Source organism: Cavia porcellus, unplaced genomic scaffold, assembly GCF_034190915.1.
Source record: "Cavia porcellus strain 051 isolate PalLab524CR breed Dunkin Hartley unplaced genomic scaffold, mCavPor4.1 scaffold_22, whole genome shotgun sequence".
In the NCBI taxonomy this organism is placed as follows: Eukaryota; Metazoa; Chordata; class Mammalia; order Rodentia; family Caviidae; genus Cavia; species Cavia porcellus.
The window spans coordinates 15,936,156-15,955,329 of record NW_026947505.1 but is presented as its reverse complement, the minus strand read 5'-3'; the positions used below and the strand labels follow the sequence as shown (position 1 = coordinate 15,955,329).

The following is a 19,174-nucleotide window of genomic DNA, read 5'->3' as shown; positions in this document are numbered from 1 at the left end:
TAGAGGGATACCCTATGTCAAAAAAATCTCCACAAAAACAACAACAAAAAGAGTCTAGATCAAATGTGTCCTTCTGTCGATTTCAATTCCAGCTCTAAAATTACCAGGACTGTAAAAGGCAATCACTGTACTTTCCCTGCAATGCAAGGGTCACTCTCTTTGGCTTTTCCCTTGCCCTCTAGGGCTGGTCTTCAGCAGAGTTTGAGAACCTTCCAAATCCAGGCCTTGTCACTTCCCGATGACTGATACCGGCTTAGAAAGTTCACTAACTCCTCTCTGTTTTTGCTTAATTATCTAAACTTGTCTTGACCATTTGGGAGCCAAATCCCAAGTCCGGAGGGAACTGAGCAAGCCGGGCTGAGCTGAATTCTTTCTGAAGGGGACTTGTTAGGCTTTCTCATCCAGCTGAAAACTGGAAATGACACGGATGAAAATATACTGGACCACTGAGAGCTCTCTGGGTTCCAGTGTATAAAATAGTTTTATTAGTCAGACAAACATCCCCTTGATGCTCGAAGGCATTGTGCATAAGTACTGACGTCTGCCGGGTCCGAGTCAGAGCAGGTGTGAGGTGGGGTTAGGAGTCGGGTAGCTTAAGGCTGAGATGGTGAAAACAGTGCCACTTCACGGAAGCAGCCTGCATCCCTCATGTCCCTCCAGGCCTGGTTAGGGCCACAGAGCTTGCAGGATCTGGTCACCTGCAGTGACTGAGGCTTGAGAACGCTGCTCTCCGGCAGCTCACAGTGAGGTAAGGACTTGGTCTAGTGAGGGCAGGGGACACAGAAGGGGCCGAGCCAAGGCCAGGCACTGGGCAGGGAGACAGAGGGAGGCGACCTGGGTTAGAGCCAGGCTCCCGGAAAACGAGGTGAGAGACTGTGCTGCGGGCATAGGATGGGCACCGTGCACCTGTAATCCCGACACTCGGGAGGCTGAGGCAGGAGGATGGCTGTGAGTTCAAGGCCGCCTGGGCTACGCAGGAAGACCTTGTTGCAAAACAATAACTAAGCAAAAGCACAACGTGGACTTGTTATCTATACGTGCAGGGCTACACAGCAGCTCTTGAGAACTTGGCTCATTTTACAAAACCAAAATTTTCTACGATTAATGATTTCACCCAGGTCCTGGCTAGCACCCTTCTCCATTGTCCTTTCAGGATTTTAACTGTTTTAGGCACCATATATGAGTAGAATCGCGCAGCATTCATGTTTTTGGTTTTTTTTTTTTCACTTAGTATAGTGTCTTATCTAAGGTTTATCCATGTTGCTGCGTGTTACAAGATTTCTTTCTTTCAAAGGGGAAAATTATCAATGTGTACCCCACATCATTATTGCTATTATTTTTAGTTTCTCTAAACTATTTGGAGCTGGGCATGGTGCCTGCAACCCCAGTACTAAGGAGGTTGAGGCAGGAGGATTGCTGTAAATTGGAGGCCAGCCTGTACTACATTGTGAGATCTTGTCTCAACCCCCATGCCCCAAAAAAGAAACTGACATAGGTTGGAGGTAACTGGGGGCTGGATACAGGGACTTCACATTGAGCTACTCTTCAACCTCTTTTTTATTTTTATTTTGAGACAGGGTCTTGTTATATTGCTAAATTGCCTAGCCTGGGCTTGAACTTGCAGTCACCTGCCTCAGCCTCCCAGAGCATCCCGTTTGTCAGTACTTGCCTCTGTCAGTACTGTGAGCAGAGCACAGCGGTGCTCGTGTCTCTGGGATCCTGATTTCTGGGTGTCTACCCAGAAGTGACATTGTATTATCATATGGTCATGCTGCTTTTAATTTTTCTGTTTGTTTTTGAGCCAGGGTCTCCCTATGTAGTCCAGGCTGACCTTGCACTCACAGAGATCCTCCTGCCTCAGCCTCCTGAGTGCTGGGATTACAGGCGTGTGCCACCATGCTAGTTGCTATTTTTTGCACGACTTCCATGCTGTTTTCCTTAGCAGCGGCACTGTTTTGCATTCCACAAGGGCTCCCGTTTCCCCACACTCTTTTCAGCACTTTTTTTGGGGTGAATGTCCGTATACAGATTTTGCTGCTGTTCTGACTTACATTTCATCATAGTCACTGATGCAGCTTTTCGTCTGTCTGCTGGTGACTCTGTCCTTCACCAGAAATGGCTGCTTCAATTCTTGCCTTTATTTTTTTTTTGGTACTGGGAACCGAACTCAGTACCTTGCACTTGCCAGGCAGGTACTGTGCTTGCCCGTGGCCCTGCTTTTTTTCTTTCTTTCTTTTTTTTTTTTGGTCTTTTTCATTTTTATCGGTACCAGGGATCGAACTCACGACTGCCTGCTTGCAAGGCAGGTGTTTATGCCGCTGAGCTAAATTCCCAGCCCCGCTTTTTTTCTTTTTATAGACAGGGTCTCACCGTGCAGTTCAGGCTGGTCTTTAACTCACTGTGTAGTCCAGGCTGCCCTGAAACTCATGGCGATCATCCTTCCTCAGCTTCCAGAGTGCTGGGACCACAGGACAGGCACGTTTCATTATGCCTGGTTTCTCCATTGTAAAAGGCGATCATTAGTTTTTTAGAATTGCACTGTAAGAATTTCTTGTCTATATTCACTGTGAACCTTTGCTAGGTAGGAGTTGCAAATATTTTCTCCTGCCCCAGAGCTGTGTTTCCGCCCGCTGATCATTACTCTGCCATGTGGAACTCTGTGGTTTGGTTTGCCCTCCTTGTCTGTCTCTGCCTCTGTGTCACTGTGAAATCAAGGTCAAACTGAGTGCCGGTGAAGCTTCCCCCCACTTTTCCTTCCAGGTGTCCCACAGTTACAGTCTGTGTGAGATAAAGGTTTGCGTTTGTTCTTCTCTGTGGGAACTTGAAGTTTTCTAACCGGCCACTTGTTGAGACACCTGGTTCCCCGTTTGTATTCTCTCCACACCCTCCCTGGGGGCCAGCTGATAGCATCTGCCTGGCTTCACTTCTGGGCGTTTGAGCTCACCAATCTGTGCAGCTGTCTCTATGCCATACTGGACCATAGTGTTTCAACTACTGTAGCTTTGAAGTGTATTTTGAAATCCTAGATTGTTCTGGCTATTTGAGGTCTTTGTGCTTCCATATGAATTTTTTTCTACTTCTGTAAAAAGTATCCTCATGAGTTTGACAGGGTTGTAATGAATCTGTGGATAGCTTTGGGTGGGATGAACATTTTAACAACATGTCTTTCAGCCCATGAGCGCTAAATGTCCTTCCATTTATTTTCTTCTTCAATTTGTTTCCTCAGCATTTCTCAGTTTTCAGTGGACAAGTCTTTCACTTTCATAGTAAAATTTACTCCTAAGAATTTTATTCTTTTTCATAGTGTTACCAATGATACTGTTCTCCTAAATTATCCAGTGCATAGAAACAAACAACTGATTTTCATGTTAATTCTGTATCCTGCAACTTTACAGGATTTCTTTTTTAAATTATTTTTAATTTTTTTATTTTAAAAGAATAAAACTAAACAAAATAGAATAAAGCCAATCAAAACCAAACAGTGAAAGTGATACCGGACTTCAAAACCGGATAATAGAAAATTAACCATTGCTACCATAATGCCTCTTGTCATCTTTTAGAGTAGCTGCCCACACCATCAGACATAATAAAATGAAAGGAAACAACACAATAGAACCAATAAAAACAAAACATTGAATAAAACAAAGCAATAAAGTGGAGCAAAACAAAGTAGTGAGGATAACATTGGATTTCAAGAACAAGACAGAAGGAAATCTCCCATAGTGGCTACATTGCATATTGTCATCCTCCAAATAGATGCTCAGATTTGCAAAGTCAATCAAACAGTACAAGCATTAAGCTGTTTTTGTACCTCAGTTGCCATCAGCTCCGCCTGTGTTCCTCTGACTCTGCTGGCCCCTTGGTAGGGGGGTGGGGGCTGAGGTTGGCGCTTCTTGTCTCCAACCCAAGTCCCGGCTGGATCATGGGAAGGGCTTTCCTGTTTCTCCTCCTTTCGTCTTTGTTTCCTGAGACAGGGCCTTGCTGTGAAATGCAGGCTGACTTTAGACTCTGTTTCGTAGGTGTGGAGAGGCTGAACATTTTGCCTCATTTCTGATCTTAGCAGGAAGCTTTCTGTTTATAACCAAGTAGGATGCTGGCTGACGGATGGCAGTCATGGACTTTTACATGTTAAGGAAATTTCCCTCTATTCCTAGAATGTTGAGAGCCTTCACATGAACATGAATTTTATCAAAGGCTTTTCTGCATCTAGTGAGATAGTTATGATTTTTACTCTCCGTTCTGTTAATGAGGTGTACTGCAGTAACTGATTTACCTAGGTTAGACCATCTTCGCATGAATCCCACTCCATTGTCATATGTGGTAGTTCTGCTGTTCTGTTGAATTCAGTTTGCCCAGCCCTTCTTTGTAGTTAGCTGAGTTGTTTATTTGAAATCCTTCTTCTTTGTAAATTGAGGCACTTTTACAATTTAGAATAACTTTTGTTGTCTTTGTACATTTTGCTACATTGCATTTTCACCTTTATTTGTCTTATCTCAAAATGTTTTTTACACTTCCCTTTTGATTTCTTCTTTTGTGGCATTGGTTCATTTGTGTTCATTTCCACATATTTGTAAATTTCCCAGTTGTCTTTCTAATATATAGATTTCTGGTTTCAATTGCTTGTAGTTAGAGAAGATGTCTCCTATGACTCCAGTCTGCTTAAAGGATGTATTTTATTGCTTTTTTGGTACATATTTACAGTACACAGCGATCACAGGCCCTGCAGGAGTCAGTCCATTTGCAGCGCGCGGTGGTTCTGTTTTCATCCCCTTCTGGTTCCCTTTTCCTCCCTCCTCTCTCTTCCCCTTCCTTTTACAAAAGAGTGATCTTCTGAAGACCTGCCTGTTATGTCACCGTCCAGGTGTAAGTGGGAAAATCGTGTGGGCCGGGGTAGTTGATTTTTCTTACGTATGGCATTGGTACTCTATTCCCTGTCTACTGTTTGTCGTTGTTTTGGGGTTTTGTTGTTGTTGATCAACGTCTTCCCTGTTCTCCTTTTATATTTTTTATCTTGAGACTAAGTTGTTAAATTTCCACCCTTGGGCTTGAACTTGTGGTCTTCCTGCTTCAGCTTCCTGGGTGCTGGGTTGCAGGTCTGCATCAGCCCGCCTAGCAGGTCCATGCTTCCTCCCTGACTTGCTGTCTGGCTCCTCTCTGTTATGGGAAGCAGGATCCCCAACTCTCCTGCTGGCCCTTTCCCTTCTGATCTGGAATCTTTATGTGCTCAGGGGCTCTGATTTGGGCTGCATACACGGTAAAGATTTATAGTCGTTGTACCTCCTGGTGGATTCACACTGCTGCTGTTGTACGGTGTCCTCCTTGATCTATTTTGCGAGTCTTTGAAAGTCTGTTCTCTTACATCAAAGTTTATCTGCCCCTGCTTCCTTTTGGATGCTGTGTGATGGAGCCTCCTCTTCCATGGCTGCACTTAGCCCATGGGCTCTTAAATTTCAGCAGAGTCTCTGTTGCTGCAGAATCTTGGATTTTGTTCTGTTTTTATATTGTATGTTTGCTTTTTGAGACAAGGGCCATGTAGCCCAGGCTGGCCTTGAAGTCTCGGTGATCCTCCTGCCTCAGCCTCCAGGGTGCTGGGATTATAGATTCGCACCACTTTTCCTGGCTATTGGATGTTGTTCTGTAATCCAGCTATACTCTGTCCTTTTATTGGGTATTTTAATCACTTTACAATTAATGTGATTATTAATATGAAATGATTTCCGATTGCCATTTTGTTGTTTAGTTTGCTTTATAGTTGTTTGTTCCTTTTTTCCCCTCTCTTGCTATCTTTTTGCTTGTTTGTTTGGAAACAAAGTTTTACCAGTTCAGACTGACCTTGAACTATGTAGTACAACTTGACTTTAAACTCCTGATGACCCTCCTGCCTCAGCCTCCTGAGTGTTGGGAAATATGATGCAGCAAATCATCAAGAAGATTATACACCATGACCAAGTATGATTCATCCGAGGCATGCAAGGATGGTTCAACATACATAAATCAATAAATGTAATCCACCATATCATAAAGCCAAAAGTAAGAATCACACGATCATTTTTATAGATCCAGTTTGGATTTTTTACTTGTTTGTTTTTGTTTTTGACTTAATGTGGGTGATCTAAGATGCTTTACCTAGAAGCGATCTCTCAGACCTTTAACTCTGTCTCCCAGGGCCAGGTTTCTGGGCTTTTCCCCATCTTCTGGGTGGAGGATAAGAACCCAGGGTCCCTAAGGGACTTGGGGCATGGGATCTAGAAGAAGAGAAGCCAAAACATGGGGGCCAGAGGTGTCGTGCAGCCTTCGAGGCTCCCATCTGGACTACCTAGTGAGACCAATACAGAAAACACACAAATAAAATAAAATGATACACAAGAGCAGTGGGGAGGATCTCCTTTGTCTAAAGGGATTAGGGCCCACTGACCTGTATGACTGCAGAGATGGCTTCCTCAGGGTGCCACCAAGGCCAGTCCCCTGCACTGTGGCTCAGTACCAGTCTGTCCTGCAGTATGTGAGAAAGCTTGGCTCGAGGTGCCCGGGCAGAGGGGATCTGGAGACACAAGCCTCACTGTGCAGGTAATTCTTAGAACATGTAGGTTAGATGCATAAAGAGATTTACTGGATAGAATTTCAAAGATGGATAGCCAAAGACAAGAGTGTGGGCCCTCAAGACAGCTTTTCTTTACATGATCTCTTAGCAATCGTGAGTTTTTGCTGAGGACGTGAATTATTTATAAATGTCTTTGACTCAAAAAGAAAAATAAAGGGTAGTTTAATTTTAAATTATCTCTTGTGAACCAAGTCTGAGTAATTTTTACACTTAAGTGTATCTGAATCATTTGGGGTACTTGTTAAAAATGTAGATTGTTTTGTCAGGTATCAGGGGCACACTTGAGCTCTTGGAAGGCTGAAGCAGGAGGATCACCCCAAATTGGAGGCCAACCTGGGCTACATAGTGAGTTCAAAGCCAACCTGCACTACAAAGCGAGACCCTGTCTCAAAACACGAAACAGAAAAAGACTGTGGGACTCTCTCTCCTCTGCCTCCCCTCAGAGGGCCCTGAGTTGTGTGCTTGTCCGGGGCCTGGAGGGTCCCCAAGGAGGCAGTTCCCGGAACATACTGGAAACTGAACAGGGGCTGGGAAGCAGACCAACCCTGCCTCTGTCTGAAAACATTTATTGTTTCCAGCTGCAAAGCTTGTGACATTTTGGCCAGCAATTAGTGTCACTTTTTATTTTAAGTAAAGTAGAATTTGTAACAGGGAAGCTTTCTTTCCAAGTCAGAGGCGCTAAGATTTGGGTATGGGGAATTTCTTGTCCTGTATGGTGGCAGAGGAGACAGTCATGTGCCCCAGGAGCTCTGTCCTCCTGCAGGAAGGTCAGGGCCCTGGTGGAAAACAGCAGAACGGTGAGTGCAGGACAAATGCCAGACTTTGTGCACAACAAGTTATAGGTGGCTCGGAGACCGAATGGGAACTGAGCTGCAAACAGAAAGCAGGGAGCTGTGCTCGCTTTGTAAACATGGCTGTGACGTAGCTCATGCGGTTGTAGAAGTCAAACCAGTTTGGGTTTCCTGGTCAGTTTCGATGGTTTTTGTGGTTTTCTATGCTTCATACACAGGCCAGATCCTGCCCGTTCTGCTTGATTTTGCACAGCTGGCCGCATAGTAGCTTTTGCTGTATGTTTTGAATGGTTTAAAAAAGAATGTCTTGCAAGGAGTGAAAATTATATGAATTCACATTTCCTGTCTGTCAATAAAGTTTTATCAGAACACAGACATGCGTATTTGTTTGCCTCTGTGGGTGCTAAGATACAACACATGTATTATCCGGCTCTACAGAAAACATTTATAGACTTTGACTGGGCACCCTCCTCTCCTAAAAACTGACCTTCCTTGGAGGGGAAGAAGGTGAGGGGTCAGAATTTCAACTTCCTTGCATTTTTGATCCACACTTGTTAGTTTTCTGTTCTTCTGGAAAGCTTTCGCGTTCAGAGTTTTAGTTATCCAAAATACTGCAGGGGAAGAAAAAAACTTTTTCTAATTTATCACCCTGTTTTGTTGCAGAAACATGTGGAATTCATTCAAAATACATGAGATCTATGTATCCTACCAAGACATTCCCAAACCATTACACCATCGTCACGGTGAGTGGTCTGCCCCATGGGGAGACCAACGGTTCACAGACAGGAAGTGGCTTCGCAGGAAGTGGCTATGTCGCTCAGAGAGCCAGACAGGAAGTGATTGTGTCTCATAGACGAGGTTGCATGGTATTGGCTGATGGCTTAATTCAGGCCAGGAAGGCCTGGGTCCTATGAGGTCAATAGAAGGATGTGAGGCCTTAACAAGAACGAATGTCCTAGCATTCACATGTGTGAGCAAACAAGATAAGCCTTGCCCTGAGAAATACCTTTGGTTTAACAGAACTGCTGGGAACAGTAGGCTATTCATGAAGTAAACTTTGGCATGGAAAGTTTTGTTCTTTCCTAATATTTTTATGATTATTTGACCTGATAAAGATTTCTTTTTTATAAATGAACCCATCAATGGAATAATTTAACAAACTCAATAATCTCAGCCAGATGTGGCGGTATACACTTGTAATCCCAACACTTGGAAGACTGAGGCAGAATTGCCATCTATTTGAGGCCAGGTTGGGCTACATAGTAAGTTCAAGGCCAGCCTGGCTGGAATACATAGTGAGACTCTGGCTCAACAAACTAAAAAAGAAAATAAATAAATAAAGGCTTCTACCTAATACATTTTTGTAGTTATGGCTAATATAAACAGTGGCAATCATTATGGTAATGTGGAGACTTTTGTAACAATTACTGAGTGCCCACAGTTAATTTATAAACACACCAGCAATACAGATATCTGTCTGCCTCTCTCTGTAGCTCCTGAACTTTGGATCCAGGTCCTGGTGTTTTATGTGGGTAGATGTACACCACCCTTATTAGATATGGATATGGAGCTCACACTACTGTAACTTCAGTGTATGTTTTGCCAGTAAGTTACTTTGTCTTAATCTCTTTTGAAACTCACATTTAGGGGCTATATCCAGAATCCCATGGCATCATTGACAACAACATGTATGATGTGACTTTCAACAAGAATTTCTCACTGTCTTCAACAGAGAAGAACAACCCTAAATGGTGGGGTGGACAGCCGGTGAGTGGCCCCCACTTTGGTTGCCAAGGGCTGGGGTGTGAGGCTGTTTCACTACTATTTAGCACTAAAATTTGAATTTTTTCTTTCTTTCTTTTTTTTTTTTTTTTGTCTTTTTCCTTTTTATCAGTACCGGGGATCGAACTCACGACTGCCTGCTTGCAAGGCAGGCGTTTATGCTGCTGAGCTAAATCCCCAGCTCCTAAAATTTGAATTTTTTAAGACATTCATGATGGGTCATCCAAATAGTCTTGTGTGAAACTTGGGTGATGTGTTATAAATGGATCAATTTGACCTGGACATGTGGGGTACACCTGTAATCCCAGTACTGGGAAGGCTGAGGCAGGAGGATTGCTGTGAGTTCAAGGCCAGCCTGGGCTATCTAATAAGACTCTGTCTCAAAAGAAACATACCAACAAACAAAAAGGAACACAGAAAGATGAATCTTCCCCTCAATTTGTTTTGTAATTTATTTTAATCATTTAGCGCACTTATACATATATGTATGTATTTCTCTTTTGAGACATAGTCTTACTAGGTTGCTAAGTTGCCCAGTCTGGCCTCCAACTTGCATTCCTCCTGCCTCAGCCTCCTAGTACGCTGTGATTATAGAGATGCACCACCGTGCCCGACTGTAATTCTTTTACAGAGAAAGGAAAACTGTATAATTTTATCAATTTGAAAAAAAATGAACTTTGTTTTTATTGTTTTCCCTATGCTTTTGTATTTTGGAGGAAGATATTTGACTAATTATACATTTTAACCACCATGAACAAATTGTAATAATTACAACAAATTTTACAACCAAAATCTTTGTTCCTGGTAGCTTGCACCATGACATGAACATTGATTCCCCCACTCTTTCTGCTTAACCTGTTTTCCCTCCCCCCAGATCTGGCTGACAGCCAAGTACCAAGGGTTGAAGACTGCCTCTTACTTCTGGCCTGGATCAGACGTGCGGATCAATGACTCCTTTCCTACCTTCTACAAGAATTACAATGGGTAGGCAGGCAAGCACTTGCAGATGAGGCTCCGTCTAGGCGCAAGCGGTTAGGCCTTGGTGTTTCGGTTTGGTGAGGCAGCCTCCCGCTGTGTAGCCCAGGCTGGCCTAGAATCCATGGCAATCCTCCCGTCTCAGCATCCTGAGTGTGGGAATCATGGGTGTGCACTCCGGCACCCAGGCCGATGGGTTTTCTGTTTTCTCTAGCACCAGTCACCTGGCAACACACTAGAATTTTCACATCTGTGTGCTGTTTGCTGCTTGCCTGCCTCTGCTGAGCTGTAATCTTTCGTTTGCACACTGGTGATTCGGTTTCAAACAAGCCTGGGTGTTTGGCAGTAGGTGCTGGAGGTTTGTAAATGAGCAGGGGAGAAATAGACCAAGTAAACTGAGCAGAAAACAGCTCACCACCCTTCGCTGAGGCTGAGGCCCAGCGCTCTGAACGCGAGAAGGTACAAAGCCATGCACTGCACCCTGTGCAGGGCTGAGCCCACAGAGACCCATGTGGCGTCTGCACTGCCTGGAGAGGAACGGACGGAATTAGTTTCCATTCAATTACCTCTTAACGGTGTTTCATGCTTCTTCTCAGCTCCATCCCTTATGAGGAGAGGATCACCACACTGCTGAAGTGGCTGGACCTGCCCAAGGCTGAGAGGTAACATCTGCAGCTCCCGGGCTGAGGTCTTGTGTAGCGGGACAGAGGCCAGTCAGAAATGCTTTTTTTTGTCCTTTTGTTGTGCTGGGAATCGAACTCAGGGCCTTGTGTATGCCAGGAATAGAGCTCTATCCTGCTGACCCACACTTCCTAGCCGCCCATGAAAGTTCTTGAAAAACAACTTGGCATTGCCTCTTTGATTTTTGAGATGGGATCTCTATGTAATTAAGGCTTGAATTCACTGGGTAGCCCAAGGTGGCCTCTGTGTCCCGGAGCTCTTCCTGACTCAGTGTCCCAAGGGCTGGGATTAAGGGTATATAATTGGCTTTTAGTGGGCACTTTTCAAGAGTTACTCCTGAGAGCTGTTTGCTCTTGAGGAGACAGTTGACATTAGTAACCACAGAGGCAGAGCTAGTGCAGGAGAGGGGAGGCTGCACCCCAGGGTGAGGCAGAGTCACGGAGGCACCGACTGTCACTACAGAGGCTTCAGGAGCGAGAGGGCCATGGAGGGAGCGCTGGGTGACACCACAGATCCTGGAAATGCTCCTAGCAAGTGTCCTAGACTAGCTTGCAGCCAGGGCTTTCAGAACCCCACAGTATGGGCCCACCACAGGTGGCAGCTGTGGGAGCTTGGTGGGAGCCCAGAATGAGGCACCTGGCGCTGTCCCCATGCCCGCCAGGCTCAGGGAGAGGAGGAGGAAGAGGGCAGTGGCAGCAGGTCCGCAATGCGTGCCCCCTCTCAGCCCTGCATCTCTGTTTTGGTTCCCCCAGACCCAGCTTCTACACCATCTACGTGGAGGAGCCCGACTCAGCGGGCCACAGCAATGGACCAGTCAGCGCTGGGGTAAGAAGATGGGAATGCATTCACCCATAACCCACAAGCCAAGATGGTGCACTTCCTACTGAGCACAAGTGTGTTTGATGAATGCATGCTTATTCAAATAGTGAAAGTCTCAGAAGAGTTAAAATTTTAACTCTGGAATAGTCACAATTCTCTAAAAGGCCTTAGCGCAGATCAGCTCCTTTGATTAAACACTTACTTGATAAACACTGAACATTCCAATGTGGCACTGTTGAATCATGCATTCAAAATTTCAACACCAAACACTGTATGTGGCTGGGTATGGAGATGCACACTTGTAATCCTAGCAATCAGGAGGCTGAGGCAGGAGGGTCGCTGTGAGTTCCAGGATAGCCTAGGTTGTATACTAAGTTCAAGGTCAGCCTGGACTACATGATGAGGCCCGGTCCTAATAAATACATACACACAGACTACATTCTTGTGTACATATGTGCACAGGTACAGCGTGTGCCGACTCACTGTGCTAATGGCCCATTTATAATCGGATGTAGATCGTGACTGCTACACGCTGTGTTAGGCTCCTCCCAGGCCCTGTTATTGTTGGAGTGAGTTTAAATGTTACTTTCTTCATTAGCTAGTTTTTGTTGCTGTTGTTCTGTTCTTGTTTTTATTTTTTCTTCTGTTTTCCTCCTGTCTCCTCACCAGTTTCGCAGTTTGTGCAATCTGCCTTTGTCCTCCAGCCTTGGTTCTACACTCTCCCTCTTCTTCTCTATCTTTTCCCCCAACCCATTTTAAATTTTCTCTTGAGTATAAAATTGGCATATTGAGGGCCTTTGTTGCAACCTTCTGGGTTGTTCAGATTTTCTTATTTAATCACACATGGAGTTCACATGGCTAAGGGAGACAGCCTAACAGTTCCACAGTGTCAGTTCCTAGGCTATGTCTGATGCTGTTGCTGTTCCTGACTGTGCTGCTTTAACTAAGTGCTGTAATGTTCTAATCATTTGTTCTTCCTGGAATGAAAAGACTGAGATTACCTAAGAGTCACAAAAAAATGCTATAAGCTTGTGCCAAAGAACCAAAGGTGAGGTCAAGCAGGAAGCGACTTCTCATCCCCAGTAAACCAAGGAGGTCTCCGACAGACTCAAGCTCAAAAGCCAGCTACCCCTGGAAAACATCTCTGAGAAATAGTTGTTTCCTAAGGGTTCTAAAGACTAGCAATAAAGCTGACTGCCAAAAGCAGTTTATGAGCATCACCCCAGGAATTAAACTAAAAAAATTAAAAAATGAGAAGACATTAAGGAAGATGCAACCCCAGGCTTCCAGCTCACCAGATGCAAACCCAGGAGTAAATGAGATGGAACAGCTCTAAAGCAGCTAACCTGAACTCTGTAGTGTTAAGAGCAGAAATAAAGCAGATGAGTGAGCCAAGAAGAAATCAAATCAGAGACAACTTCTCAGATAACTAAGAGATGATGATCATAATGAGAGGCAAGGATAGTGATTCTAGGACAGACACTGATAGAAAAAAAATGGAGGCGCTTCAGAAAATGACAGATATTTCCTAATCAGGAAGAGCATTTGACATAAAGACAAATGAGTTATATAGAACTCCAATTAGTCATGATCAAAAATATCATATAATAATTAAGATTCCAGAAAGTCAATAGAAGAACAAAACATTGAAAGTTGTTAGAGAAAAGAAACAGATCACCTATAAAGGAAAACCCACCAGAATCACAGCAGGCTTCTCAACACAAGCCTTCAAGTCAAGGAGAGCTTGGAGTAAAGTATTTCAAGCCCTAAAAGAAAGCACCCTCAACTCCAGATTAATATACCCTGCAAAACTTATCTTTCAAAATTGATGGAGAAATGAGATACTCCCATGACAAACAACATTTGGAGAAATTTATAACCTCCAGACCAGCACTCCAACATATTTTGAAGGACATTCTAGAAAGAGATAACAAGAACTACAACTTCACAAGCCCTGAATAGAATGAATCTACCATGCAAAGCAAGCAATTAAATGGGGGGGGGGGACCCAAATTAGGAAAATAAAATGACAAGGAAAAGTCAGTACATGCCAACTATAACCATCAATGTTAATGGTCTCAATTCACCAATCGAAAGACACAGACTGGCAGAATGGGTCAGAAACAAGACATAACAATATGCAGCATACAAGAAACACATTTAATTCCAAAAGAAATTCATTTACCAAAAATCAAAGGATGGATAATAATATTCCATGGGATGGGAATCTTGAAACAAGCAGGGGTAGTTATTCTATTTGCAGACAATGTGGATTTTAAGCCAAGACTGATTAAGAGAGACCAAAAAAGTCACTACATCTTTACAGAGGGAACACAGTCATAAATATGTATGCAATCAATACATCTACACCAACAACATAAAACAAATACTAATGAACATGAAAAATCAAATAACCACTAACAAAGTTGTTATTGGGGACCTTAATGCCCCACTGCAACAAGTAGCCAGATCACCTGGACAAAAAGTCAAGAAAGAAATACCAGAGCTGAACCTAACTTTTGAATAGATTGACTTAGTAATATCTACCACAGAGTGTTTCAGCCCACAACATTGGAATACACACTCTCTTGGGCTGCACATGGGAAATTCTCCAAAATAATCACATACTAGCTCAGAGAACCTGTTAAATAATGCAAAGAAACCGAAATTACCGCACGCATATTATCAGATGGTAATGCAATGCAATTGGAAAACAACAGCAGAAGCCACAAGAAGTTCATAAACATAAAAATTAAATAACACTGAATAACCAGTGGGTCACATATCAAACTAAAGAAGTTAGACAGTTTCTACAATTAAACGATACTGCCAGTATCATAGATCTGAACTTGTGGGATGCTATGACAGCAGTCCTATGAGGGAACTATATGGTGATGAATTCACATTTCAGGAAAAGAGAGTAAATTCAAATAAACAACCTGAAACTTGGAACTCCTAGGAAAAGAAGAGCAAATCAAGCCCAAAGATCTTAGGAAGGAGGAAATTACAAAAATCAAAGCAGAAACTAATGTAATGGAGTCTAAGAATACAAAGAATGAATGAATTGGAGAGTTGGTTCTTTGAAAGATTCAGTAAAACTGACAAACTGTTAGATCAATCTTACCAACAAAAGAAAAGAAAAGACTCAAATCCACGCACTAAGGAATGAAAAGGGCGAAATCACGACAGATCCTGCAGAAATCCAGAAGATCCCCAATACCTACTTTGAGAATCTGTATTCTACTAAGATGGGAAAAACAGAAGAAATGGAGATTCCTAGACACATATGAATTACCAAAGCTGAAGCAAGAAATTATAAATATTACCTATGAAATTGAAGGTGTAATTGAAAACCTACTACCAAAGAAAAGCCCAGCTCTGATGGATTCACTGCTGAATTCTATAAGAAATTTAGAGAAGATTCAATACTACTTCTTCTCAAACTCTCATGAAATTGAAAGGGAAGCAGTGCTCCCAAATTCATTCCTGAAGCAAGTGTTATCCTGATACCAAAACCAGAGAAAGATCCAACCAAAAAAGAGAACTACAGGTCAATCTCCCTAACGAACATAGACACAAAAATCCTCAGTAAGATCCTGGCAAACAGAATCAGCAAATCGTCAAGAAGATTGTACACTATGGCCAGATAGGATTCATCCCTGGGATTCAAGGATGGCTCAACATATGCAAACCAATAAATGTAATCCACCACATTGACAGAGCCAAGGAACATGATCATCTCAATAGATGCAGAAAAAGCATTGAAAAGTCCAGCACCCATTTATGATAAAAACCCTACAGAAAATTGGAATAGATGTTCTTTACCTCAATCTGGTAAAAGCCATTAGTGAAAAACCAATGGCCACCATCATACTTAATGGGCAAAAACTGAAAGCTTTCACTGTAAAGTCAGGAACAAGACAAGGATGTGCACTGTCACCACTGCCGTTCAATATGGTTCTGGAAACACTGAGGCAGGGAGATTACTTGTGAGTTTGAGGCCAGCCTGGGTTACATAATGAGTTCAAGGACAGCCTAAACTACACAGTGAGACCCTGTATCAAACAAACAAACAAACAAAAAATGAGCATGGTATTGGAGCAAACCACACCTGAGGATCAGTAGAACAGATTAGAAGATGTGGAAACAACTCCAAACACACTCAGCCACCTTATCTTTGACAAAGGAGCCAAACATGTTCACTGGAGGAAAGATAGCCTCTTTGATAAATGGTGCTGGAAATACTGGCTTTCCCCACATGCATAAGATTAAAACTTATGCAGATTAAAGCCATATCTCTCATCATGCACTAGACTAAATTAAAAATGGATCAAAGGTCTAAATATTGAAACAGAAACACAGTCTGCTGGAATACAGAATAGGTAGAGCTCTCGAAGACACTGGAATGGGCCAAATCTTTCTGAACAAAACTGATCACATGAGAAATATCACAAAGAATTGACAACTTGGATCTCATCTTATTAAAAAGCTTCTGCACAGCAAGAGAAACCACCAACAGAGGGAAGAGACAACCCAATATGGGGAAAAATTTGCCATCTGTTCCTCAGACAAAAGACTGATATCTATTATATAGAAAGAACTAAAACAATCAGACCCTCCAAATTTAAAGACCCAATGCAAAAATGGGCATCTAAGGGCTGGAGATTTAGCTCAGTGGCATAAGTGCCTGCCTTGCAAGAACACGGCTGTGAGTTCGATCCCCAGTACCGCAAAAAAAAAAAAAAAAAAAAAAAAAAAAAAAAAAAAAAAAAGGCATCTGAGATGAATAGAAACTTCTCAGATTAAAAAAAAAAAGTATAAAAACAAAAAGTATAGGAAAAACTGTTCAACATCACTGGTCATTTGAGAGATGCAAATTAAGACAACACTGAGATTCCACCTCATCCTAGGAAGGATGGCTGTCATCAAGAAATCAACAACAAATCAAATGTTGGAGGGGCTGTGGGGAAAAAGGAACCTTTCAGCACTGTTGGTGGGAGTGTAGACTGGTGCCGTCACTGTGAAAGTCATGTGGAGATGCCTCAAAAAACTAGGACTAGAGTTCCCATTCAACTTAGCTATTCCCCTTGGGTGTCTTCCCAAAAGAATGAAAAGCATCATAGCACAGTGACACAGGCGCACCCATATTTTGTTTTGTTTTGTTTTTTGCCTTTTTGAGACAGGGTCTCTCTATGCGGTGCAGACTGGCCTTGAGCTCACTTTGTAGCCCAGGCTGGTCTCGAACTCGCAATCAGCTTCCCAGAGTGCTGGGATTACAGGCATGAGCCATCATGCCTGTCTTGTACCCGTGTTTATAGCAGCACAAGCTGTAAGAGCCTATCCTGGCCACACCCCAAAGCCCATCAACTGATGAGGGGGTAGAAAAGATGTGTTTTTTTTGGTATACAATGCAGCACTATTCTGCCATAAAGGAGAATAAGCTTGAGACATTTAAGCTAAATGGATGCGCCTTGAGACTGTACTCTAAAGTGAAATAAATCAGACACCTGTGCATTGTTTCTCTACTGTGAGAAACTGAAAGTGTAAATAAGGGGCAGATGTATAAGAGATAATGGGAAACGGTGAGAAAATGCTCAAGTGAGAAGGGAGAGAGGTAAGGGAAGAAGGGAAAAGAAGAGAAAAGAAAAGAAAATGGAAACAAAGCTTTATAACTAAGCCGGGGAAGACGGCCTGCAGAAAGGGGAGGGGATGGAAAAGAACTGAAGAATCAAGTTACAGCACGCACAGGTACAGATTCCCTGTGATGGATGTCATCACCGTGTTTATCTTAAGTACCAATAAAATAAAGTTCTTTAAGTTAAAAAAAATAGCACGAACACAAAGAAAGAGCAGTCCTTGTTCCAATAGCACGGGGGGCGGGGGAGGATTAGATATTTTTCCTGGTCTATTGCCATGACAAGTGTCCAGTGATCAGTGACATTTACTTAGCTTTAAGTCAGTGCGGTGCACTGTACGATAAAGTATAGGATTTAAACTTTTAAAGAACATAAGCAACAAAGTAACCCGGTCTCTGGCTCACTGTTTAGAGCAGCCTTCCCTGCTGTTTTCTGTGCCTGCACTTGCTAAGAAACGCAGGCCATGGCAGAGCGTCCCAGAAGGCGCGGAGTGGGCTGTGTTTTATTTTTGCAGGACCAGAAGCTGTACATCCACTGGGGGACACATGTCCCTGTCCCTCATCCTCACTGGCACTCCAGGTCCTCCCCTGCAGCACACACCCAGAGTGGAATTTCTGGGTTGCAGAATCTGCTCCTTTCAGCTTTCTGGTGCCTCATGGTCCCATGAGATGCGCTCTCCTGCTACTTGGTCAGAGGATGGCACAGCTGATGGGCACCCTCCTGCACCCTCTGGCCCTGCCCCTTACAGGTGATCCAAGCCCTACTGCTGGTGGATGAGGCCTTGGGGATGCTGATGGAAGGGCTGGCGCAGCGGAACCTGCACAATTGTGTCAACCTGATCGTGCTGGCCGACCATGGTATGCTGGGTTTTTTTGGTTCCAGGAATTGAACTCAGAACCTCATGCTTGCCAGACAGATGCTATGCTACTGGGTTATATGCCCGGCCGGTAGGCTGGTTTTTAAAGTCATTTTGTTTGTTCATTTGTTTTTCATGAGACAGAGTCTCCTTCTACAGGGCAGGGTGGTGTCTAATTTGAAGCAGTCCTCCTGTCTCAGCCTCCCAGAGTGCTGAGATTACAAGTGTGTGTGCTTTGCTTCATTTATTTTGTGTCAATTTTTGATGTTTTTGTTGTGTTTTGTTCTAAAGCAGGTCTAACTGTATAGTTCAGACTGGTCTTGAATTTACTGTGCAGCCCTGGCTGGCCTTGAACTCATGCCATCTACCTGCCTCAGCCTCCTGAGTGCTGGGGTTATAGACATGCACCACCATACCAGATCGTTTTTGGTCTTTTGAGAAGAGGTCTTGCTATCTAGCTCAGGCGGGCCTGGGATTCACTGTGTAGTCCAGGCTGGCTTCAATCTGGCTGAGATCCTCCTGCTTCAGCCTTCCAGTGCTGGGATTAGAGGCTGTGCCACCTAACATTGTCCCTTTTCTTTAAAATTAAAATGAAACTTTTAATGCACAGTTTATTACAGGAAACTCAGGCTTTCACAGCTCTTCACGGTAACCTACCCTGTGCTGTAGGGTGTATTTTTCTTTATTATTTTTTTCCTCATTTTACTTGGCCCAAACTTGCTCTACGGAGCCTGTTTTCTCCTACCTTTAATAAATGTGACACTTTGCCACTATTAAAAAGGAAATTGTTAAAAATAAATTTATATGCAGCCCAAGGAATCTGCCAATAAAAAAGGTCTTACCTAACATTTTGGATTACACCCTGCTTAGTCAACTTATACAATATACATTTAAACAAATATTTTTGAATCTTTATTCTCTTGATGTATGTCTTATAAAAGTACATCTCTTCCCAGCAACTCAAGAGGCTGAAGCAGGAGGATTGCAGCGAGTTCGAGGCCCAACTGGGCTGCCTAGTGAGACCCTGTCTTAA

The 19,174-nt window shown here is 43.3% G+C and overlaps 1 protein-coding gene across 2 annotated transcripts in view; it reads left to right on the top strand.

The window, feature by feature from the left end:
- Window positions 1-19,174, top strand: part of Enpp3 (ectonucleotide pyrophosphatase/phosphodiesterase 3) — a 77,275-nt gene that overhangs the window by 23,986 nt on the left and 34,115 nt on the right. For both annotated transcript variants that reach the window (XM_063233482.1, XM_063233481.1), the window contains exons 7-12: window positions 8,056-8,135; window positions 9,040-9,159; window positions 10,049-10,158; window positions 10,746-10,811; window positions 11,583-11,655; window positions 18,034-18,142. In XM_063233482.1, the coding sequence (XP_063089552.1) occupies window positions 8,056-8,135; window positions 9,040-9,159; window positions 10,049-10,158; window positions 10,746-10,811; window positions 11,583-11,655; window positions 18,034-18,142 (558 nt within the window). The remainder of the gene's footprint in view (window positions 1-8,055; window positions 8,136-9,039; window positions 9,160-10,048; window positions 10,159-10,745; window positions 10,812-11,582; window positions 11,656-18,033; window positions 18,143-19,174) is intronic.